Raw genomic sequence first — 26,751 nt, 5'->3', positions numbered from 1 at the left:
TTTATTTTATTATTTTTTTATACTGCAGGTTGTTATTAATTATCCATTTTATACATATTAGTGTATATATATCAATCCCAATCTCCCGGTTCATCACACCACCACCACACCACCCCCCGATTTCCCCCCTTTGGTGTCCATACGTTTGTTCTCTACATCTGTGTCTCTATTTCTGCCTTGCAAACTATATCATTTCTAATGGGCCGTTGTTTCTTAGAAGTATGTAAATGACATATTGTAAAGTGTACATTTCTGTGGTTGCTTTATGTTAAGGAATACTTTGGCAATGGCTTTTTTTTTTTCTTCTGGATTTGTTTGTGAAGTTTGACATGTGAAAATAAACCTGGGTGAAGGATTAAATAAAAATATGTGACTTATCCTTAATAACCTTATATTCACTCTGAGAGTAAATTAGCAAGTTGGGGAAACAAAATTACTTTTTAAAGACTATTAGTTATTACTCTTGTAAGACTATAACTCATTAATATTAGCGTACTTCATACCCTGAATACTTAGAAAAATTTTCAAAAATCTATACTACTTGCATGAATTAGGAATGCACTAGCAAAGGCTGATAATAATCATTGGTGATAGCAAACTTAAGGAACAGTGGTGCTAACATTTCTCCTTTGGACACATTGCAGGGTGCAGTTAATTTTAATACATTCTGGTTTTTACTCTTTTTTTTGCACTTACATTAGTTTTGATAGGTATTCTCTATTTAGGTAACTTCCATGAAACGTGGAAATTCTAAGGTAGCATTACACATTACAAAATATTTCATTATATTATTTTAACTTTTTCTAGAAAAATATTTTACCCTAAAGAAAGTAGATAGCACTCAAGAGAACTCATCAGAGATTAAGAAGCAGGGCCCAAACATCAGGCCATCAGGGTTTAAATTCTGGCACTGATACTAGCTAGGTGACTGTGGGCAGCTTATAAATTTCCCTCCACTTCAGTTTCTTCATGTCTAACACATGCGCTCACCTCAGAGGGTTGTTGTGAGGATTATGTGAGGAATGAGATGACCTGTGTAAAGTTTAGCTCATTATCAGGCGTATTGCAATTACAAGGTCCCAGTAAATGTTACTAAGACATATAACCAATTTTATGTCTCCTTATACTGTTTAAATAGAATATCTGAGGAAATTGTTCGCTCTTTTCAAAATTCTGTGCACAATGTGACATCTGTAATGTCTCACATTTCTGATTTTTGTGTATTTTAAAGTGTTTGTTCAAAGTACAAAATTCTATGACTTCTTCATCTGTGAGCTTTCAAACAGAAAGAGCCAATTATGGAGCTTTTCCAAGTAGGCCACTGTATGCTTATTCCATGTGGATAGGTATTCAGTTGCTTTTTATTTAAAATAAGGAAGAACTTGAGAGTTTAAACCCACAAAAAGAAATCTGAGAATATTTGTGTGTGTTTTAAGTAATATGGGAATAATGAAAGAACATTCTGTGATTTGTTTTCATGTCTGACTTCCAAAGAAAATAACTGCCTATTGTATGATGTCTGGTCTAGGATGTTTATATGAGTTTCTTTTTGGTTTCACTGGCTTCATTCTGTCCTTGAAATGTAGATTCAGAAACCAGCCAGGGTTTATGTTGTGTTGCCCTTAGATACTGTTAGAACTGGAACTATGTCCTAGCCAATAACTGGGCTGCCGAGGAGTTTATTTCCCAGTGTTAGTACTGGAACACATTTTCTAGAAAACATATTTACGGGAAAGTCTAAATGAACAATACTATTTTATTTAAAATACTGTTGGTTTATATCTTACATATTAATAATGGAAGTACAGATGTCGATCAACCCGTGAAAACAAAATTTGTTCAAATAGTTGTTTAAAGTGTATTTATTTTGATAAAACAAAATTAAAAACTAACTAAAGAGCCACTTCCTATGAAATCTGCAATGGCCTATGATAAGTGCCACCACTTTTGGCCACTTACACTCTATGTGTCATATTACGTTAAAAATTTGCATAGCCAGTTACCTTATTTACATTTGGTGCTTATTTTAGTCTACTCTTTGTGCTTGAACTCCGGCAGCCAAGTCACATCCACGTTTATTAACATCACAACGCTACCCATACTCTAATGCTCATTTAATTAATAGGGTTAAAAATGGCTTCTGCAAGGCCACCTCTTCCCTTGAAGAGCTTATAGGCTGATTGAGAAGAAAGAATAGACATATTTGAAAATTTTCAAGTGAGCAAGGACACAGAGTTCTTTGTTCACGTGTATGAATAATGCCAAGGGAGCACAGAATAATGGAGAATAATTTAGGAATATTCCTAAGCGAGAGAGTTAATCAATGGGGAAGCTGAGGTTTATGTTGTTCCTGGAAGGTGATCAGGACCGCAAATTGTGGCCAAGAGTGGAGGCCATTTCTCAGTTAGAAGAAGAGGAACCAACACACATGGAGTAAGTGGCAGGCTGGTTGTAGGAAACTAGAAGCAGAGTCGGTTGATGAAAGCAAAGCCCTGTGGCAGAATCAGGAAGGGGAGAAACGAGTTGTTAATTATAGAAACCAGTGAACTTAAGGAGAGAGATTGCCAGCATTTAACTTAGGATACATGGAAAAACTGGGGCTTTTAGGTCATCAAATGAAGCTATTACTGAAGAGGCAATGGATTTTTGAGGAAAAAAACACTGGCGCTGGATCTAGGTTCTCGTGTTGTCTCTGCTGCTTACTGGTATGTGAAGTCTGGCGGTCAGCAATCATTCTGGGCATTGCTTTTCTCATCGGTAAAGTCGAGGTTAGGAATATGAAACCCACAGGCTGCAATGAGGTAAGAGATTTAATCCTGTTGAGCATACTCTTAGTTTTCTTCAAGCCTTTCCTTTCCATGGGTTTTGACCCCATCACTTGGTTCTTTTATTTTTCTGGTTATTTCTTCAGCATATTCTTGTTTCCTGTTCATCTCTTAAAACTTTACGTTTGGCCCCAACGGTTTTACTTTCGGCCTTCTCCCTTCCTACAGGACTTTATCTACTCCTTTGACTTTAAATACCGTCCGTGTATTGATGGCCTGTAGTCGACACTCCATCCAGAAGTCGTCTTTGAGCATTGTTTTCCTATTTCCTACTGCCCACTGGGTCCTCTCCATGTCATTTGACTCCCCAGTTACTTCAAGTTTAAGATTTCTAAAAAGCAACGGAGCTGCTTTTGTTCCGTCCTTGCCCACGGTCCTACTTTTCTCCCTGGACGCCATGGACATCGGCTTAGTTCTCTCTAAACAGAAGACAGACAAACAAAAAGCAGAAAATTGGGCACATCCTCAGCTCCTGCCTTGCTCTCATTCCCCCTACCCACTTCCACGTAAAATTCACGCACAAACATAAATAAACAGTTACTTGCCAGATTCTCTAGATTCTGTCTCAAATGTCTTTTTTTTTTTTTTTTAAATTCTCCACTCTTTGATTCTTTTATTTTTTTATTTATTTTTATTTTTGGCTGTGTTGGGTCCTCGTTTCTGCACGAGGGCTTTCTCTAGTTGCAGCGAGCTGGGGCCACTCTTCATCGCGGTGCGCGGGCCTCTCACTATCGTGGCCTCTCTTGTTGCGGAGCACAGGCTCCAGACGCACAGGCTCAGTAGTTGTGGCTCACGGGCCCATTTGCTCCGCGGCATGTGGGATCTTCCCAGACCAGGGCTCGAACCCGTGTCCCCTGCATTGGCAGGCAGATTCTCAACCACTGCGCCACCAGGGAAGCCCAGAAATGGCTTGTGAATCCATGTCTTCTGTTTCATCCTAACGGATGCTCGTGGTCTCCCGCTCCTCCCCCGTCCCTGCGATGAGTACCGCAGCTTCCCCTGCAACGGACTGTACCGTCTAGTTCTACTTTTTTTCTACTTTAGTCCGCCTTCCTCCCTGTTACTCAGTCTGTCTTTTCCCTCAGACAAATCTCTGGTGGTCACTCAGCTGCCCAAAGCTTCTGTGAACTTCTGGCTGCTCGCAAGCTAAAGCCCACCTTGAATAACTTACAAAAGGTCTAGCCCAATAGGCCCCATAGCCTCAACTCCCTTGCGTATCTTTGAATCTGTGTTCACACTTAAAATATACACTGTTCTTAGAGATGATTGCGTTCCTCATGCCTCTGTGCCTCTTTGCTAGTTCAGTTTCCTCTGTGCCCGGAATGCCTGTGCGTCCTGTCTCCTCCGGACAAACTCAAGACTGTGCTCAGACTCTGTCCTTCTGTAAAGCTTCCTCTGATGCGCTCATTCCCCTGCCCCACTCCTTCTGTGCTCCTAAAGGATTTTATTCCAGCCTATTTATAGTATTGAAATTTTGTTGCAATTCGATATATGCATGTCCATTTTCCTTTCCAAGACTGAATTCCTAGAAGGGTAAGGATGTACCCTACTTATATTTATAACCCTGTGTCTGATGCAAAGAAGTACTCAGTAAATATTTGTTGACTGAACATTGCTGAGTGATAGTAAATATGTGTTGAATGAAGGGAGGGATGGAAGAATAGGTAAGATTATGTATGAGATAAATATGAAAGACAGGTAAGAAAGGGGAATTAAAATAATAAAAGTTCTGGAAGGTAGGATATCACCAACACCAGAGATAGTGACATGGAAACTGGAAATACCAGAGATGAAGGAATAAATAATTCAGGATTTTTTTTTCTATTTTTAAAAATATTCATGCTATACTAAAAATCGTCCTGTAATATAGAGCTGCTGAGATAATACTCAAATGCTCTGGAATTTAAATAATAAATTAATTTAAATTAATTTACATAATAAATTAATTTAAATTAATTTAAATAATAAACAATAATTTAATTAAATAATTAAATTAATGAGTATTTACCTCTTCTAACAAATTTTTAATAGAGCCTCTAAAACTTATTGATTGGCTAAAATCCAAAATAGCTCACTGTGATAGAAAGCGTACCTAAGTCTAGAATGTATTTTAGCAACATAAGGACACGTTACCTAAAAATGGCATGTGTCATTATATCATGCTAATTATATAAACCATTTTCCACTTTTATAACTATTTCCATGTCTTTTAGAGAACTGTTTTTTTTTTAATTTAATTTTATTTATTTTTTATACAGCAGGCTCTTATTAGTTATCTATTTTATACATATTAGTGTATATATGTCAATCCCAATCTCCCAGTTCATCCCACCACCACCATCCCCCCGTTGACAGATACTCTGCTGGGAGGGTTGATGGCTGTGCCTGCTTGCTCTCACTTCACATATGGTGAGACTAGGGGCAGAAACTTTGCACAGCATTTTTCCAAATGTAGAACAAAATATATCTGGATATTTATCCTTTTGCTGGGCAACCAGAGGCTCCAAGCCAAATAGCCAGTGGTACTTGCAGTCTATGGTATATATTGATGCAAACAATGGCTTAGTTCCAGCTGTCACATATATTCTTTATATGGTCATGCTTAACACTGGAAATCAAGATATTTTTCTTCTGTGCTTCTGTGCAGCAGATAATTCCAGAAACTGGACAGGGGATAACCTAGTTTGCTGAACAGGGTGATGCTAGTCTGAGTTCTGCCCTATTTCTGACTATCTGTAGCATGAATCAAAGCCTGAAAAAGTGATTTTTAGCTTGTGAGTTGCTCTCACCAAACAACTCTCATAACTTCACATTTTCTGACATTATTTGCCACCAATGACATATATCCAGAATAAATGCAAAGAATGAAATGATGGCATCGTAACTTATTTACCCAAAGCTCAGTGTCTACACATTTCTTATCTTGCTAAAAGTGGCAGGAATTCACTATCAGTAAGGTTTTATTGCAACTCTTGATTCCTAAAACAATGATTTTTCTCTCTGTATACTGGCACTTGCCTGGTAGTTTTCAAAAGTTAAATATTTGCATCTCTTAATGATGTACAGTATAATCCATATGCACTTAAAGGTACATGAAATATCTTTCTTGCTTCAAAGAATGTTACTCTTATTTAAAGCTTTTAAAGTTTATTCTATATTTAAAATAACATTTAATTTTCTTAAAGTGTCTTTATTTTACTTCACTAATGTTGTTTACTTCACTAATGTTGTTTAGATCCAATAAAGCTATGTTTTGTTTTAGTTTATTCGTCTACTGAATTTAAAAGTTTTCAAAACCTTAATTTGATACATAGTTGTGTGTTTTTCTGTTTGTTTGTTTTTTTAAAGACATTGACACTTTAAATTAATGTAGTTTCCTTTTTGGAAGTTCCACTGTAGATGGCAGTACCTATAGGAAGAGAGTGACATTGTAGCTCAGTTCTACTGAATTTAGTAGTGACATTGTAGCTCAGTTCTACTGAATTTAGTAGTGACATTGTAGCTCAGTTCTACTACCCTGGAGTTCTGGGAGATTAAGATTCCTCATTAAATGTAAGCAGCAAATCTAGGATCTTAGAAAGGCAAGAGACAACAAGCAGTTTCATTAGGAGAGTGGAACACCCAGAGCCAGAAAAGTGTCACAAAATTTTGAAATTGTTGTTGTTGTTTATTCCTTCATTCAACAGGTATTAGGAATTTATCAAATGCCAGGCACTGTTTAGGACCCAGCAGTAAACATAACAAACATTCTTCCTTTCCTGGAATAGGTGTAAAGATCCTCATATCCCAACTCAGCAAAGGGGCCCATGTGGTTGACACAGAGTGAGTGTGGAAGTAATGCAGAAAATGAGGTCAGAGCTTTATTTGAGGAGAACAGATACACGTCATTGTAGTCATTTTAAAGACTCACTCTGAGTCTGAGTGACAAGCCATTTGAGCCATTTGAACAGAGGAATATCATGATCTTACTTACACTTAGAATCGATTTGGTTTGTTGAGAACAGACTTTAAAGTGGTGGGAGGTGGGGCAATGGTGTGAGCAGGGATTCAAGGCTATTGCAGTAATCATTCCAGCAATTGATGGTGGCTAGGAGTGGGATGGTAGCCTTGAAAGTGAAGAGAACTGGCATGGTGTGAATCCACAGTGAAACTCCTTTGTAGTCATGACATCAATATTGATAAATTCAAGGAAGCCTTGTTGCAAGACTAGTGCAATTGACTTGGCCAGCCAGGTAGCCAATAGGCTGGGAGTTACTGCATCTGGTGCAAGGTCTAAATCCACCCAAGCCCTGGCTGTGGTTTTTGAAAACCGGTGGCAGTTTCCATTCTGGTTTAAATATCGATGGGGAACTTTCAACTTGTATTGACTTCAGAGTGGTTACAGAGATTCTAGAAATCAGCAGGTTACTGATACCCATTTTGCCAACCGGATTCCAAGAGATCAGAGGAGGTGGAAGCAAACTCTGCCTCCTTGCTTCCCAGGATAAAGGCACTTGCTGTTTCTCCACGTGGTCTGCCCTCACCTCCAGTCTATTCTCCCACTCCCCCTAAAAACAAGAGAAGGTGAGAACTTTAGCAGAACAGGACAGTGGCCCAGTTTCTGTTCAGTAAGTATTAGTTGCACCATCATGGAGTATGTCGTTGGGATTTTATTCCATCTTGGAGGTAACACAGACAGATTTTGGATGTGGGGTGTGGCTGTACAGATTTTGCCTGAGGAACTGGAAGTATTGGAGTTACCATTTTTTAAGATAGGGAAGAATGTGGATAGACCAGCTTTTGGTAGAGAAAGCTGGAGCTCAATTTTGGATAGACTAAATTTAAGATTTCCCTTAAATATCCAAGTGAATTTGTCTTGTATGCAATTAGATACATGTAGTCTAATCTGGACCATACAGTTAGGATTCATCAGAATTTAGATGGTATTTAAAGCCAGTAGAAGAGAGGAGATCATCAAGGGAATGAGTACAGAAGAAAGAAATGTTCAAAAAGTGAGCCCTCGACATACTTTACAGTGTAGAGGTAGGGAAGGGGGGGAGGACCAGCAAAGGGAATTGAGGACTAGGAAGAAAACCAGGGAAGCAAGATGTCCTGAAAGCCAAATGAAGAAAGGCAGAAAGGATTATCAACTCTGTTAAATGTTGCTTATAAAGATCAAGTAAAATGAGGACCCTTGAATTTTGAGATATGGAGGCCACACTGGAGGTCTGATAAAACAGTTTGGGTGGCATCATAGTGGTCCTAGGATGGTTCAAGGAAGAATGGATGGGAGAAATGAGCAAGCTTGTTCACCCACTCATTCATCAAACATGAACCATCTCCTATGGGCCAGGTGGGATCTGCAGCCTTAGCTCTCTTCTAACCAAAAGTTTTAACTTAGTTTTAGAAGAGGTAGTTTAGTTAGGGAATGTATCCCAAACTTATAATTATGGTCAGTAGGAAAATGCAGTTTCTTTGCTTAATTGTTTTTGTAGTTACCTTTACCGAATGCCTTCATTAAAAGCAAACGTGGTCATTTATAATCATTTATAATCACTATTAAGAGTGACATTTAGTTCAAGAACATTCTTTGCTATTGTTCAGCTTTGTTCTTTCACATACTTCTTTTAGGAATTTATACAACCACGTAATTGTACATGATTTAGAATTTAAATTCTCGTATTTTTGATGATTTTTACTAATTGAATTAAAGTTTATGAAACTAGCATAATCTATGCTAGTTTTATATGTTATTATGTATTTTATATATACATATATATATATATAACATAAAACATTTAGTTCATTGGCAGAAAATGTGAAAATTCAAGTGGTAATGACTTGTCTGGTGAAGGTATTACAGTAAGTATCCTTAATAACCCTTTCCTTATTTTTCTAAGTATTTGTTGTCTTCATCATTTCAAGAAGTTACAGAAAGGCATTTATAATTGATTAAAACAATTTGTTATTCTCATTGATAAATTTGTGATTAAAAAAACATTTAATTCAACAACTACTGATTGAGCATTTTTGTGCCAGGCACTGTTTTTTGATGCTGAAGCATACATTAGTGTATAAAAGGTTCAACAAGCTAATGAAAATAAAGTGAGATGATAGATCATGATAAAGGTGGAGCTAACATGTTAAACAGTTGCAGAAGACCTCTCTGAGTTAGTGGCTTTTGAGCTGAGAGCTGAATTACAAGAAGGAGTCAGCTAAACAAAGCTACAGAGATCTAGGCAGAAGGAGTACTGGGCAAAAGGTCTTTAAGTCAGGAATGAGGTAGGAGTCTTCAGGGACCACAAAGAAGGCTAGGGTGGCTGAATTTTATTTAGTAGAGAGGAAAGTGTTAGAAAATGAAGTAGACCTATAAGCAGGGGCCAGAATTCCTTTTGGGTCATTGGTGAAGAGAAATTTGGATTTTATTTCGAGTGAAACGGAAAGTCATTGGAAAATTCTTGGCAAGGGATTGACCCGGTCATATTTCCAGTTTCATAAAATTACTCTATGTTATGGAGAGTGAGCTGCAGGAGGGTCACCGCTGAAAGCAGAGAGATAGTTAGGAAGCCACTGGTATCTTCTGAGTGAGAGATGATAGTGACAGACCAGGGTGATAGTGTTAAAGATGGAGAGAAGTGGGTAGTTTCAGGGTATGTTTAGATGGTATTGCTGATGGTGTTTTGATAGCTTTAATGTGAAGGGTGAAGGATAAGGAGGAATGGTCTTAGATTTTTACTCAAGCATGTTGGTGGATAGTTGAAGCATTCGTTGAGACAGGAGGAGAAACAGAAAGGAGAAGGTGGCGATGAAATCAGGCGTTTCTTTTTGGCCAAGCTTATTTTGCGATGCCGTGTCATCCTCAGTTGAGTTTAATGGTCAATAGAGAGGTGGGACTTGAGATAAAAATGTGGAAATCATGTAGATGCTATTAGGGACCATCTTAACTGACTGAACAAAACCATCCGAGGAGAAGATGTTTATGGACAGAAGTTGAATGCCTTGAATTGAGCCCTGGCCCAGCAACATATGGAGGTTGAGCAGGAAGGAGAAGCTAACAAAGGAAGCTGAGAACAAGCGGTCAGTGAGGTTGGGGGAAAAGACAGGCTACATTGCTGTCCCAGAAGCCAGGAGAAGAGAGTTCAACAGCTTCCATGCTGCTGAGGAGTGGAGTAAGAGGAAGAAAAGCCAGCAATGGTTTTGTGGACACGGAGGCTGTCAGTGACTTTGATAAGAGTCATTTCAGGGGTGGAGTATGACCCAAAGTCTTACTGAAGTGGGAAGAAGAGAACGAAAGGTGGGGAAGTTGAGAAGGAACTAAATAACTCCTCAAGATACCATTGCTGTGAAGATCTGAGAAATGGAACTAACTAGCGCTACACGGTTATATGGCAACGCTCTTGGTTTTGTTCTTTAAAGAGCATGCTTGTAAGTTGATGGAAATGCACAAGTTGAGAAAGCACTTGACATGGAAGGGAGAAAATATAACTCCAAAGTCAGTTCATTTATTTTGACAGGAAAGGCTGAGGTTGTAGGTACACAAGCAGGTCGTTTGGTGTATTTAATGGAAAAAGAATTTTCAGATTGAGAAGGCAGGAATGGAGGGGTGTGAGGATAGGATATTATGAAATGGTAATTTTGGAGTTACTATCTAAAGATCTCTGTGGAGTCAAATGTATGAGATGTTTTGAAGTACTTTAAGTTCATTTGGTTCACCATGCTTCAAGTTACAAAATCTAATAGATAGGGAAGAGGTTTACTAGAGTATGTGTTACTAGAGTATGTAGTAGTAAAGTATTTCCAAAAAGCAGGAAGATTTAAAGTAATGATTTCTCTGGTTTGCCATAGGTCACCCCACTCTTTCTAGCCACATCATGTAGTGTCACTTGCTTGACCTCTGAAGACATTTCACTAGGCAGCTCCTGGAGATGTGAAAGAGATTAAAGGCATGTTAGCCCGGGTGGGGGGAGAGCGGTTGATTTTTTTAAGTATTCAGATATTATGTAATACAGATCAAGTACAGATACAGATATAGACCAAATAATGTGTTTGAGGTTCAAATTGCAGAGTGAGGTTAAATACACATAGTTGTATGGGAACTCTAAAAATTAAACTATGGGAATGACCCAAATATGTGACTTGGATTAGTGGGTTATTAAACTCACCAAATGTAAGAACCTGGAACTATGATCCAGTGAAGCTTACTTTTTTTTTTTCTTTTAACTAGTTAACAGAATCAATGAGGTGCAATTAAGTCAACTGCTTAGATATAACTTATTGGGAAAAAGGCAACAGATTTTCTCTATTAGAAGCTCATTAACCTAAAGGCAATATGTGAATATGGATACAATCTATTTAATAGTCTATACATGCTTTATATTTTGTTTTTAATCAAAAATTTGAAGTCAAACATCAGGAAATTGAGTAGTGTGTGTTTTTCATGGGAAAGCAGCTAGGTATGATTTGGGGAATAGAAATAAGAGGTGCTTTAGTCTAGTGCCACTCAAACTTTACTGTGCATATGAATTCCGTGGAACCTTGTTAACATACAGATTTTGATTCAGTAGGTCTGGGTGGGCCCCAATATTCTGCATTCCTAACAAGCTCCCAGGTGATGAGGCAGCCGCTGTCTGGGAATGGAACTTTGAGTAGAAAGCTTTAGGCTCTCTGGAGAAAGCGAGGTCTAAATTAAGACATTAAAAGTTGACTCTAGGATCCAGATTCTTTCTTTTTCATCTCAACTCTCACATTCACCTTCTCCTTTTTATAAGGTAGCAACTCTAACTATTAGTGCAGGAAAATAGAAACTCCTTTTCACTCCCTTTCATGAAGTGCTTAGAAACCAAAAAGATAAAGAAGCTTGAACAGTAAGAGTCCCCAAGACTCAATGTTTAAATCTGCTTGGAGGAGGGGTAGAAAATGAAATGTCAAATTTAGTTGATGGCACAGTTCTGCAGGATGGCGGAAAGTGAAGTGCAGTCAGTGACAGGATAGACTCTAAAGGCCGTATGAGTGAGAAGGAAGTAGAATTCCAAAGTGAGCAAGAACGAGGGTGGCAGTGTGGGGCTGGGAAGGGTCAGCTAGATCAGATAATGAGCTATTAGATAAGACCCAAGAATGAGCATGGCAGTTACTCTTTATAAGTCTCCCCTTTGTGTTATTGTTGCAACTCAAACAGTACAAGTAACCATCTAAACAGGGGAATAAAATATAAAACTATATCTTATGTTTGCTCAAGACATGGCAAATCCAAATCTAAAATACTGAAAGATTGACTGATATGCTCAAAAGAAGCTACAGTGAGATCAGATATTGTCCAGAGGCAGGAAACCAAAGAGATAAAAAAAGCGGGGGGGGGGGGGGCGGTGAGGGGAGGCTTTTGAATGAAGATGGAATAAGAGCATCAGAACTCCTGTCTAGAAAGAAAGGGCCGAGAGAAGAGCGTTGTTAACTGCATTCCGTGAACATAGTGAATACATCTAAACAAATAAAAAGCAGTGCTATTTCACAGGAACATCTATACCGTTATTCCATATACCTTGGATTTTTTTATGCTGTAGGGATCTTGCCAAGCCCTGTTGCTTTTGCAGATGTTAGAATGACTTATGTGCATCTCGTTTTCTCTCTAGTGAATTTCTCCTCTTCCTTCAAGACTCACCTCTAAAGACTAATCTGCTTTTGTCTAAACCCTCCTGTACGGAGTTAGGTGCACTTCACCCCAGTTCCCTGGCTTCCACAGCGTTTCCTACCTGCCTTTGCCTCTGTTATTTACATCCTTGTCTCTTTCTCTAGCCTTACTTTTCTTTGTGGGAAGGAACTGTGCTTTCGTAATTTTTGCATTTCCCCAGCTGAGAGGCTGACACATGCTCTAAGCTCAGTTTATGCTAGTCGAAAGGGAAAAATGGAATGAATGAATGAAAAAGTAAAAAGATGATTGGATTTTCAACAGTGATTCTAAAATGGGCAGAATGAAAGAGGATTTGATTTGTTTTGACAAGAAAATACTATTAGAAAGTTGCAAAGCGTTCATTTCAAAGTGTTTATGTTTTATTTTTAAGTACATTAGCATCTTGGTTAGGGTAAAATCATTCTAATAAGTTTGACAAGTGGCTAAATTAGCATTGGATTTTAGTGACTTTTCAGAGTTATATTGGGTTATGGACACCTCTGTCTCATGAAGTGGGGATGGCCAGACCCTTCAGCAAGTAGGGATAGAGTCTTCCAGGAGATACAATGATCAGAATGCCATGGCTTTTGCTGGAGAACTGTTTTCAAAATGTAAATCAGAGTGTGATAAGAAGTACAAATGAATATATTTTAAACTGTACATAAATCTGAAGGTATTTCAGAGTAAAGCAGTAACCAGGAAAGTCTTCTTAGAAGAGGTACATTTTGAAATAGTGTTTGGAAGACGTTATAGTCAACGTGTGGTAGGGACCGTGGTTGAGGGCATTGGATGATGAGAACCTTAACTGATAAGATGCTGATATGAGAATATGTGTACAGTTGATTCAAAGGAGAGGGATGGCAGTCATGATCTGTGAGAACAGATGAAAAGATGAAAAGAATCTTGCTCTATCCAGTGCGACTCATGGCAGACTTGAGCAATGTAGCCCTATACGTTTTCCTTCTCTGCATACCTATGAAGAAGCATTTTATTTGACATAATTTGGTATTATTTTGACTTTTGTAAGTTATACAGTCATTACAAAGGATTTCCAAACTTTGATTTTATTAACACTTTTTAAACTATTCCTCTGTGTGTGTGTGTGTGTGTGTGTGTGTGTGTGTATATGTACACTAAACTAAACCTAAACTACACAGGTGCTTACTTGGAGGCTTCAGTGGAAATATCATCCTGGAAATTTAGTGTGAACAAAGGTCCTGACTTATAGAGTTGATTGTGAGTAGATTCAAGGCAAAGCTAGGCATAACTTACTCTAAACTTCGTTTTATAACTAACAATGTGTTAAATTTGAATTCTAAGAAATTTACTTTTTCACTGGAAATTTAGGTGGCAGTGATTATCTATTTTTAATCATTCAAAATTCGGGATTTAAATTTCTTCCTTAGTCTTGTGAATATTAACAATGCGCCATAAAAAGGCTATGTGAGTCACAGCAAATGAAGCAGATTCTTAGAGGAACAGAGGAATAAGAGAACATTTATTAAGATATATTAGGTATCAGGTAATATGTTAGGCAGCTTACTAATACACGTTCTATGAGATGTTTTTATTCTCAGATATTATTTCTCATTAGGAAAACAAATGCCACAATAACAAGGATTTAACAGGAAAAAATTAATGAAGGCTCTGTATGCAGAGTTGTGGGCAGGGCTTAGGCGAGCCACAAGGATGGGGGGCACCCAGGCATGAATGGTGGTACCACAGCCTGCTGAGGACCAGAGCCTGGTGGTAGGACTGTATGAAAGGACACAGGCGCCATCACTGTGAGGCAGAGTACTCAGGGGATGAGTGGGGTTGAAGAGGGGGTAATACATACTTAAATTCACCTCTCACCCTCTGACTTCCTGTCCGTGTCTTCTACTGGCCAAATTCAACTAGAACCCAGGAACCAGGAGAGCCTGAAGTAACTCAGGATGTAGAGTTGAGCCTTTTGGAACATAGAGTATGGCAGCACGTGGCTGAGAGTGACTATGTGGGAAAAAATGAAGAGTATTTAACACAATATTCTTTCTCAGATTTTCAAATAAAGACTTTGGTAAACCGTATTTTTTTACATCATCTTCTTAGTCATTGTTTAGTTGTTGAAGACAAATGTATAGGCAAGTTCCTAAGGGACACCTAAACATCTGATTGAGCATGCTATGGTTACTAAACCAGCTTTGAGTTTCCTAGCAGCCAAGGAAAACAGGAGACCATATGGTTTACATAGCTCTCAATGACTGGAAGCATAATAATTTATCGTTCTTGAAGCAGGAATTATTAGTGAAAACTTAACACAGAATTCCCAATATAGGAACAATGAGCAACTTACTATAGCAGTTTCATTAAAAGTATGTAAACATATGCATTTAAATGTTTCTTATATTAGCCTTTGGTTTAAGTTGAAGTAATGATGTTAAATTTTAGGTTTCGGTTTCTATTTGTCCATAAACTTTATCTTTTACTAATTTTTCCAAAAAGAAGTTTTCATTCGTTAACCCATCTCTTTTTTCTTTTTGAAAGTTAAAAAGACATCCCCAAGTACAATAAATAAAAGCAATTAATATTTTATTTACTTGCAAAACTTGTTACTTTCATTTTGCTATTTAAATATATGAGCTAATGCATGCAGAGTGATTTATTATGAAAGTTTATCTTTCCTAGCATGCATATTTTAGGCTTGACTTTTAGATTAATCATATATCTACCTAAATTTATGAGCTATAAATAAACTAAAACATAGGTCCTCATTTTTATAAATTGGCTCAATATTTGTAGATGAAGACTTAAATAACTGATAGTTGGTACTGTACTTTCTCAAGTCTCCTTTGAGGTCTCCTTAAACATTCAGAATATAGTCTTGAAGATTAACTACTTCTCTCCTAAATGACAACAAAAATAATGAAAACATTATAGTGTTGAATTTATCATAAAGTCAATACAAAGATAGATATATATGACCTTTACAAAAATAATCCGAGTTCAACTTTTCAAGAATTACCTTTTGTTTAGCCTAGGTACATCATGAACACCCTTTCACCCGAGTTTATATCACACATGTATGTTTGATGCAGGGAATTTAGGTTCCTGTATCTGATCCAAGTTATTGCCCAGGCCAGGCCAGCTGAGGCTAGAGATAATTGATGAGTACATATTGGCAACATATTATATGCCAAGTATATTAGGTGACATTAGGAAAACACAGAAAAAGTATGAGACAGTTTTTGATTTAAAATTCTAGTTTGAGAATTAAGACCGAAAGTAGTAGAAACAGATCTAGGAGAACATACAGTAATTGGTAAATTATATGTTTAAGAAGGTTCAGAGAAGGGTGAGATAAATGTAGTATGTATTGTGGTTGGAATGACTTCCAAGAGGAGAGTGATTGTGAACAAGACTTTGGTGAAAGGATAAAGTGTAAGTAACTAAGGAGGGGAGGAAAGAAAGAACAGTCCTGTAGGGGAACATTTCTGATGGATTCAATGGCCGAGAAGTGTGAACAGACAGGTACTAGAACCTTGCTTCTTGAAGTATTCAGTGTATGGTTCTGGCACCAAGTGTTAGAAATGTCATAACTTAGATTTCTCTCCTGACCTACCAAGTCAGAATCAGATCTCCTGATGATTTACCGGCACTTTAACGTTCTAGAGAGCCAGCAGTAGAGAGGACCCGTGTTGAGGAGTGGGTTATAAGTGAGGTAGGTAAGTTATAGCCAGACTTGAGAGGGCCTTGGCAGGGAGATGAGAGATGAATCAGCAGATATTCTGTAGAAATGTAAGGATTTTGTTGAATTAATGTCTAGGCTGCCTCACAAAGACAATCTGCCCTACACCGTGCATTCGGTCTAGCTGTATAATATTGAAACAATGGGTTTAATTAAAATGATCTTGTCAGTTTATCCACACATTAAATTTCCGTTCCAAAAATTATTTTAATTTTAGTAAAAGGAAGTGGCAATTCCCTAAATTATCTTTTTTAAGACTTTTAAGGCTTTGTTTTGAAGTAGATATTAAGTAAAACTCTGCCGCATCTGCCTCGCATCTCTGTAATTTCCAGGAGACCCTAATATGTGCATTGCCCTGAGGTAATGCTGCTACTTTCTCAGTACCTGGCAAAGCCTCTGTGTCCTGAAGCACAGGTGTTCCCTTTGAAATCTGAGCCTCGTGCATTTTCCCTGTAACTACAGTCTTTTCAAAGCAGGTGAAGCACAGAAGTTAAACACCTGAGGTAATTTCTGAGTTGTAAAGAATGTACTATTACTGTTTTCCATAGTGCTTTTTATACCAGATGACTTTGTCACAGAAACCTCATACACTCTTTCAGCGTAGATTGAATGATTGATTAATTGATTTCATTGATGTCTATTTCTTTGTTATAGTTCTGATAATTCCACCATCGGGGAGAAAAGAAGGTGGCTAAGATTTTATAATGAGGCATTATTTTTGGAATTTGAATCTGAAGTTTTGTGAACCGTCAAATGTATTACTTCCATAGACAAACAAATTCTTTCCTGGAGATCAAGTTATTACTATTGAGAGGATAACACTGACAGCTTATTCCATAAGATTTTGGGATTGCACTTTCTGGTTTAAGTAGGAAAACAACAGTGATTTGGGAGGGATTTATGTTGTGACATATGATGGATATTTACAAACCTGTTTTTCCAGAAGGTATGACAGGTCAAGAATTATCTTTTAAAGGTGGTGTTTAGAAAGAGATAGCTCTATATGTCTTTGATTTTCTTCAACTGCTTCTATATTCATGAGCTGGTTGAAAAATCCTGGTGTTCCTTTTACCTGTGTAGAAAAATTACATGTGGAAGTCTGTGCCTTATTTCAAAGATTTTACCATTGGGTTTTCAGGACTAAGCTGAAGAGAGACCCATTTTGAACTTTTTACTGAGAATATCTTCTTGTTGTATTCAATTATGTTGAAGTTGTATTGGGAAGTTTTATGGAAGGTTTTCAGTTGTATTTGTCTGTTTTGGATAATATTAAAACTTTCTCCAATAGAGGTGATTTGGAAACAGTTCTCCTTTAGACTCATAATTAGAAGATTGGAAACCTTCTTGGCTTTGCAGTCTTGAAAATCACAAATCAACTTTTTCTTCTTAGCTAAGAAATAGCCTCTATTGTCAACAGAAGTATTATTTTATGTTTGAAAGTTTTTATGGGATTCTACAAGCAATACGGGGTACTCTAGAGGAGACTATAAGTACAAAATAATAGAATTTTAAAGCTAAAAGGAATTGAAGAGACTTACTCCAGCTTATTATGTCAAGTTTGGCTTCTGTCAGAGACGAGGAGACAGAAGCCAAACTTGACATAATCAAAGAGATAAATTTGAAAGTACACAATTTAAATGGGAAAGAAGACTCTTCCAGGGTGTATCATGTATTTTAATTAACCTTAGTTTGAATAATTGGAACAAGTGCAAGCTTAGTTTTATCTCTGTCTATATAAAAAAAGGAAAGAAACACTTATCATTAATGACCTTGCTTGCATATGTCTAGAAGACATAGCCCCAAGGAAAGAGTATTTTCAATACTCAAAGGTATTTTCAATATATGGAAAGCTGGAATGGTATCATTACTTCTGACAGCCAGTGACTGCTCAGAACTGAGGTAGGCTTAGAGACATGAGGGTGGTTTTCTGTACGCAGATGTATATGTCTAAAAAGACAAATCTTTGTGGAATTCATTTTCAAATTTTATTGCAAATGCTTATATAGTTTTTAAAAATAATTTCATTGTTATTTATCATTTTTAGTAGGAAGGTAAGACCAGAGCTTTCAGCCTAGATCTGGATTTCCAGTGCAACTGCATTTTCAACACCACGGTGCTTTGATGTTATTACTTTGCCAGAGAGCAATGCATATTTTAAAAGTCCATATTAAATTGCAAATTGTGTCATGGACTGGTGTTAACTGCCATTTAATTAAGATACCTAATAGTAAGGTAGTCAAAGACCTTTTTTTTTTTTTTGCATTTATCTTGGAAATCCAGTAAAGCTGTATCAATTCTGCAAAAAATTATAATGAATTAAAACATTATTTCTGGAGAATGGTAGAAAATCTTGCAATCCTATTTCTCCCTGCTTAGAATGACACTGAACAGTTATTAAATTATGTGAGAGTTTCCAGTCAGGAGATTATTTCTCTGTGCATTTAAAGGTATCAGATCATGCTGGTCAATTTCCTGTTAAAATTTCTTTGTTTACTCATATATTTTTTCATTGCTGAACCTAACTATATAAAATAAACTGCTTCACAGCTTCAGTGTCACCTAGCGTATTTCCTTTGGTAGACCAATTATCATGATACCTTCACCAAGAAGTGCTTATCAATACCTTTGTGGATAAAGGGATTTCAATTATCTCCATCCCTACCTCTGATCTTTGAGGATTTATGTATGAAGAGTCTAATTACACAAATTTGCATCAGGCAGATAATATCACAAAACTTTACTTCATGTGCTTTAATGCAATCTAAAATAATAATAATTAATTAAAAAGTTCAGATTAATGTTTGACTTTTATTTGAAAAATAGTCTACTGTTCACTTTAGTTTTTTATACTAATATTTTTGAAGCCTCAGTTTTAAGAAAATGGTCTTCAGACAAATTCATAGTGACTAATTAACACTGGCTTTCAACTCTTGTTTAATGTACTACAATAATAATTTTGACGCTATAAAGGGTCAGTGATTTCCAGGACATGAATTTTAAAATTATGTAAATCTGGAAAGAGCTATAAATTTACAATAGTCAAAAAATATATTTGAAAATACTTAATCCTTTTTAAGAGAGAAGCTATTCTCAATATCAAAGAGAAAGAGTCATGTTACTAATGACTGTTTTTGCCTAATGTATAGGGATACAACTTCTGGTAAGCTAGCAATGTTAACTCTATTAAAAACTACAATCCTGAGTGATTTGCAACTGTCACTGACTGTTATTATAATAGGATAACAAGTATTCTGATAGGAATATGAATTGTGTATGCCCACCATATTTCACAAACGATAGCAGTCAATGGAATTTTCTGTACATGTCTAGCTGCATAATTTTTGATTTTTCCAAACAGTATTTTAGTGCTAAAACTACTATATGTTTCTAGGTTTACTTTTGAAAGTCCTTTGTCAAGGTTTAAGTTTTCTTATGTACACACACACAGGAAACGATAGAGCCATTATGGTGAACTGGTTGAAAAATGTCACTGGAGACAAAGTATGTTAATAGTATTCTAAATGTTTCTTTTAGTAATGAAACTTCAGTTAAAGACTTTGCTGTGTTCTCAGAAGGAACAGCTTACTTATGTAGATGGAAAATAGAGTGGTTTTTATTTCTGCACACCTCAAGTACCCATTCTATAAAGAAATGGTAATTTTAAGTGTGGCTTGGCTTTAAATTAGTCCTGGGTGAATAGTTCAGAGAGAAAAAATGAAGCTGGTTAGGCCATCTTGACTTAATTTGCAATCTAGAATTTAAGTAGAAATGTATAGAGAGTAACCTGCATTTAAATAGGATGAGTATGAATTATTGCCAGTCTTAAAACCTGAAATATTATGTTGTAGCATAAAAATATACATTCCATGCTGTTGTCATGTTAAATGATAGTATTTCTTACAGGACAGCTATATTTTCAGTGATTTGTTTAAAAAGAATGTCCTTGATTTGTATTATTATTATTATTATTTTTTAAATCCAAGGGGAATCAGAGCTTTGTAAATTTTTTGTTTTTTTTAATAAGTATTTTAATTAATTAATTAATTAATTTTATTTTTGGCTGTGTTGGGTCTTCGTTTCTGTGCAAGGGCTTTCTCTAGTTGTGGCAAGTGGGGCCCACTCTTCATCGCGGTGCGCGGGCCTTTCACTATCGCGGCCTCTCCCATTGCGGAGCACAGGCTCCAGACGCGCACGCTCAGTAGTTGTGGCTCACGGGCCCAGTTGCTCTGCGGCATGTGGGATCTTCCCAGACCAGGGCTCGAACCCGTGTCCCCTGCATTGGCAGGCAGATTCTCAACCACTGCGCCACCAGGGAAACCCCGATTTGTATTATTGAACTTGCCCTAAACACCAATGCTTGATTAGATTTTTCAAATAATTACTTTTAAAATTGTCATTAACTAATATTTATTAAATATTAACAGCAAATTTTAGTTGCATGCCCTCTGCCTCAGTTCTTATATTAAAATAATGTATGTCCCTATTTTAATATTATCGTAGTTAATTTGATATGCTCCACCCCCCATTTTTAATGGGTTAAATAGAAGACAAGTTATGCTATAAAACAACTTAGCCATAATATATACTCAACAATTGATAACTCAGAGGGACCTGAGTTATATTCTATCTCAACTGACACATTTTACAAATAAGAAAACATAGCTTAAAGCATTTGAATGATATGTCTTAGATTTTTTTTCCAGTTTCTACACAACAGATATATAAACAAACTTTGGAAATACAGCATATTTGTGAATTTGGAAATAGTTGTATATCTTCTCTAAAAAGGATCCATCTTCAATTTCGTAAGAAAAACTGACATCTAAGGTTGTAGAATTGTGTGTAAAATAAGACTAAATTGACCTTGAATAAGGGACTTAAGGACTCCCTTGGTGGGGTTTCTTGCTCTGGGTCTCTCACTTGTTTGCAGTGACCTGGACATGCAAACTCACAGATCTCTTGTCTGGGCTAGGAAAACTCAAACAGTGGGAACTCCTCTTGCATCTCTGTCTGTCTCTGTGTGGTCTCTCCATCTTATTTTTTTCAGCTACCTATTTAGGATAGCTGAACTCCTAATTTGTTGACTCAGGTCTTTTAAGATGTGTGTCTTTAAAAGAGAAAGAATCAGATAGAGTCTGTATTTCCTAACCTAGCTTGGGAAGTCTCACAGCGCCATTCTGTTTGTTGGAAGGGAATCACTATCTAGCTTAAATTGAAGTGAAGGGGAGGGAATTCAACTCCACCCTTTGTGGGAAGAGTGTTTTAAAACCATCCCAGTGGTTTCAAGGCTTTTTTTTTTTTTTTTTTTCCATCTAGGAATGTTTACATTTTTCTTCTGGTTCCCGGCTGCTCTTTGACTATGAGATTGCTATGTTGCTAGATTAGAAACCTACGGATAAGTATAGTTTCACTATGCTTATGACTAAAGTATTATATGAGAACCTGATTTCCAAGATTGAAAACAAAAATTTGATTGTCTCTTAAGGACAGCTTACTTTCCAGGGAACTCTATTTGGGAACATGTTTGCTTTTGAGAGATGACCATCTCTCCAACCTTCTGAAAACAAAAGGAAATCAGCATCTTACTCATTTTCTGGGACTTCAGCCAAATTCTTTGTTTCTTACCTAATTTGTCTGGGGATATAATGACAGCAAGTTGAATTATGCCTTTGCATATTACATAATATGTAATTATAAAAATTAGGTCTAACTTAAGTAATGAATTTAATTAATAGTATGCTTGTATTTGGCGAATAAAGTGCTTACCTGATAAATACTTATTGATGTCTGTATCACAGAATCAGTCATCTTGAACATTTGATATTAATTCAAAGTGAAATTCAAGTTTTTATGAAAACCAGATACTTTTGCTGCTGTTAATTTTTTAGTGACACGTAAATATACTTTTTTGTGTGTGTTTTTGCTAGATAATAAAGATGCACTATAACAAAAATATACTTACCCTAATTTTGTATACATTTTACTTTTTGGCTTTGAAAGCATGATTTTATGTATTTCAGATCCACAAGTGAATGAGGAGGAATGTTTAATATAAAAAGATTATATGAAGAATGAAGAAACTTCCCTTCCCCACACATACTTTTTTTTTGGTGCTTCTTTCTAGTGTCTTGTCCATTTGGCCGATAGTCATCATTAGGTTTCTTCCATCCTTTAAAAATCAAAGAAAGTAAAATTCTCTCTAGAGCCTGGCATCAAATCTTTTTTGGCTTCTGCCCATCCTTCTTCTTCCTCTCTAAAGTATTGACAAAGTAACTCCCACTTGCCTTCTCCACTTTCTCTTTCCAGTCACTTATTAACCTTCTGTGCTGTGATTTTCTGCCTAGGACAGATCTGAAATTGCTCTTAACAATGAATTAGTACCTAGCAGACCTCATCTTCCTTGACTTCTCTGTAACATTTGACCTTAATTGCCCACTCTCTTCTCCTGGAATCTCTTGTCCTGTCACTTTTATAATTTAATCCTCTTTCAGTTTTCCCTTAAACTTTCTGTTTCCATTTTCCCTAGTTCATCTTACTAACTCATTGTTTTTTTCTCCCCTTCAATTTTGATAACCCCAGAGTTTTCTTTTCATTTCTTTTCTCATTCTGTATCATCTTTCTGAAGAAATTCATCTCTGAGTGAATGACTTCAAAATCCATGTCTTCAGAGTGTATTTCTTTCCCCAGAACCCCAGTCATCTATTTCCACTTTCTACTTGACATATATACTGCATGGATCACAGACACCTCACGCATCACCCTTGAAATATGCATTGAAGTGAATAGACATACACTTCTTCTTCTTTTTTTTTTTTTCTTATAAATTTATTTATTTTTATTTTTGGCTGCGTTGGGTCTTTGTTGCTGCACGCAAGCTTTCTCTAGTTGTGGTGAGTGGGGGCTACTCTTTGTTGTGGTGCACGGGCTTCTCATAGCGGTGGCTTCTCTTGTTGCAGAGCACGGGCTCTAGGTGCGCGGACTTCAGTAGTTGTGGCATGCAGGCTCGGTAGTTGTAGTGCACAGGCTTAGTTGCTCCGCGGCATGTGGGATCTTCCCAGACCAGGGCTTGAACCCCTGTCTCCTGCATTGGCAGGCAGATTCTTAACCCCTGCGCCACCAGGGAAGCCCTAGACATACACTTATATTACAACAACCTATTTCTCTTTCTGTTTTTCTTTCTCACAGTTTGGTAACCTCATCAGTCTTCACCCTTTTTTTTTTTTTTTTCCCCTCACCACCTACCTTCAGTCATCCATCAACTTCTACGAATTTAAATTCCTAAACATTATTTCAGACTGTCTGCTTTTCTCCAGTCTCACTGCTATCACCTTAGGTTGTGTCCTCATTTTCTAGTTCCAGGACTATTTTTCTACCCTCTTAACGTGCCCAGAATCCTGTAATTGTGCCAATATTGAGTCCAGTTCTATCCAACTCTTTGTTTTTACCACCACACTCACTATACTGCCTGATTTTCAAATTAGCAAATTGAATATTAAACCCAGGACATACGAAATTATTTCAGTAATAATTTTATAATTTTAAATATCGCTTTATAAATTATTTTTAAAATATGAATTAATATTATTGAATTTTGTACACAAAAATGCATTTATATTTTATAGGATACAGATTCATTAACCATTCATGTATTGAGCAAATGTTTATTAACCACCTTGCCATATGGCAGACACAGATAATAGGCCGAAGATACCAGCGTGAGTTAAATGACTGCCCCCAAGCAACTCACAGTCCCATGAAAGAGACATATAGACGAATACTAACACTGCTGTGTAATAGCTGCTAAACAAAGGAGCATAACAAAGCTTTAAGAGCCCAAAGTAGGGAATAGCTTACTTCTAAGAGAATTGAAAATGTGTCAAGAATGTATTACATAAAGCTGGATTGTGAAGTAAGAGTTAGAGCCTGTCTGACAAATAATTGGGAGAAGGATGTCTTAGGCAGAGGAAACGATGCCAGCAAAAGCAAGGAATAACATGTTTTATGACAGGGAACAGTGTACAGAGATTTGTTGGATGCGGTTAGAGGAATCACTTAAGCGTATTTGTGTCCACTTAGGCAATTCTAAACACTTGTAGAGCAGATTGGAGGGATGAGAGGTGGATGAAAGGAGATTAATTAGGAGGCTAGTGCAAAAATCTATATGAGAGATGGCGAGAACCCAGACTAAGATGCTGACTTTGCAAAGAAGAAGGGAGAAAACATAAGAACTGAGTAACACTATATTATAAAGAAATATCCAAACTCTATATATACATTATCTGTTCATGTCTGTATTTTGTTTTTGTTTTGAATTGTAGACATGGGATGTAGAACTGGAAAGATCTGCAGAATCCTGGGCTGAAAATTGTTTGTGGGAACATGGACCTGCAAGCATGCTTCCATCAATTGGACAGAATTTGGGAGCACATTGGGGAAGGTAGCTTAAAATACAACTTCTTGTTTCTGAAAACATAAGAGCTTGAAATGAAATACTTACTAATTCATCATTGTAAGTTTTCAAAGGCTTAGTGCCTAAAAGGAAAACAAGCGGTCACACCAAGACAAATAAGAAAAAATAAATATCATACCAGAATGATCAGTAGTATTGTAAACTTATTTTTGTTTCAAGTAATTGATATATTAGTGATGTAAAGTGCAAAAGTATTTAATATTAATAAGTTACACAAAACTGCCTCTCTACCAAACTTCATCAGTCTTTTTGGCAATATTTGGTTTTATATTTTCTCCAGCCTTACTTGTTCTTTGTGGTTATTTTCTTTCAAATAGATATAGGCCCCCAACATTTCATGTACAAGCATGGTATGATGAAGTCAGAGACTTTAGCTACCCATATGAACATGAATGCAACCCGTATTGTCCATTCAGATGTTCTGGTCCTGTATGTACTCATTATACACAGGTATGTTTTGGGTATATTACACTTCATTCGTTTAATTTGAGTTCATGTAAACTAACAAAGTTGTTTGTTTTTTTTTGTGGGAGAACTTAGGATACTGGACATTTGCCTTCCTTATGTCATTTAGTATGGTTATTAAAAATATATTAATATTGATTTATGTAGAACAAGCTTATAAATTTTTATAAACAATAGGAATAATTATCAGAAAAAAGTACAGACATTTCCTTAAAAATATTATTTCAATGATTTTGCATATAAAATACTTTAATATGACCCCAATAAATGCAAATGGGAAGAAATTTACCATCTTCAAATTCAGATGTCAATTTTTTTATTTTCAAAAAATAAAAATACGGTTTTATTTACCATGACATTCAATATTCACATGTGTGCAGCATTTATCTTTTTTTTAAAATTTTCAGTGTTTGGATTAGGTATTGGACATGTTCTAAAACTTCTAAATCAAACAACAAGTGGCAGATTTGACTAGATAAAGCTCACTACAGATCTGAGTTTCTAGAATTTCTATGACTGATTATTAGTGACTATAAAGCAAATGGTTCTGTATGCCTTTGCATGGGACAAGATTAAGATCAGTATTGGACTCCCTGATAGCCAGTGGCACAGTGAAAATGTCACATTGTATAAGAAATGTGAACACCTAAACTTTTGCTCCAGTACTTTCTGCTCTAAGATGAGAAATTCTGTTCATTTGGTAGGTAAGTTTCTTCACAGAAAAATTAATATGGCATTTAGGTTTGTGAGGATGTAACATTTGAATTATTTAGTAATAAATAAGATGTTTATGCCTTATATCTGGATAGAGTTATATACCTATCTCTTTTTTTTTTAAAGTTAAATTAAGTACTTCCCCAAGTCTCAGGAAAAATATTGTTTCTGACATTGCCTCATTTCATTTTGAATAGTAACTGTTGGTTCCTCAGTTCACTTTTATGCATTTTCTCTCAGATATGTTGTTGTCTTACTTCATCTCAGCCTACTTTTTCTGAGCCTTTCTTTTCTCTAATGTAGGTGGTGTGGGCAACAAGTAGCAGAATAGGCTGTGCCATTAATTTGTGCCATAACATGAACATCTGGGGGCAGATATGGCCCAAAGCTGTCTACTTGGTGTGCAATTATTCCCCAAAGTAAGTAAACAAAACACTACTTTCATATGTAAGTATTTCTTAACAACATAAAAATAACTTTATATTCTTGATCTTTTTCCTTATTTTCAGCGTGTATTATTGAGTAAAGTGCATTGTTTTAACTGAGTTTATGTCATATGGCAACAATTATGGTTGCCTGATGCATAAAATTGGTGCTTAAAAGGAATATGAAAATTGAAAATATAATCTTTGTAAAGATAGGAACTGAAGCCCTAAGAGATTTTTAGGGCTTCAGTTTTATTTATTGCACTACTATATTCTGTAAATGTTTAATAATTTTGGTTTATTAGAGATGAGAAACTATAGACTGAGAAATGTATTTTCACCTATGTAAAGACCCTTCAAATAATTACAGTGAAAATATTGTACAACTGAACTTAGGGTCAAATCTACGTCTAAAATCTGTTTTTATTAAAACAGATGGGATATGGATGAATATTCTATAGCAGAGGTTAGTGTTTTGCAGAAGT

At 36.4% G+C, this 26,751-nt stretch overlaps 1 protein-coding gene across 2 annotated transcripts in view; it reads left to right on the top strand.

The window, feature by feature from the left end:
* CRISPLD1 (cysteine rich secretory protein LCCL domain containing 1) overlaps positions 1 to 26,751 on the top strand; it is a 45,191-nt gene that overhangs the window by 2,532 nt on the left and 15,908 nt on the right. The window contains exons 3-5 of one of the 2 annotated variants that reach the window (XM_059901341.1): positions 24,511 to 24,629; positions 24,980 to 25,112; positions 26,145 to 26,260. In XM_059901341.1, coding sequence (XP_059757324.1) covers positions 24,511 to 24,629; positions 24,980 to 25,112; positions 26,145 to 26,260 — 368 coding nt within the window. Of the gene's footprint in view, positions 1 to 24,510; positions 24,630 to 24,979; positions 25,113 to 26,144; positions 26,261 to 26,751 lie in introns of those variants that run through there. The other variant, XM_059901342.1, reaches the window with a different exon arrangement.

The sequence above is a fragment of the Balaenoptera ricei genome, chromosome 17 (genome assembly GCF_028023285.1).
Source record: "Balaenoptera ricei isolate mBalRic1 chromosome 17, mBalRic1.hap2, whole genome shotgun sequence".
Classification (NCBI taxonomy): Eukaryota; Metazoa; Chordata; class Mammalia; order Artiodactyla; family Balaenopteridae; genus Balaenoptera; species Balaenoptera ricei.
The sequence above is the reverse complement of the archived record's forward strand: the minus strand, read 5'-3'. Positions and strand labels throughout refer to the sequence as shown.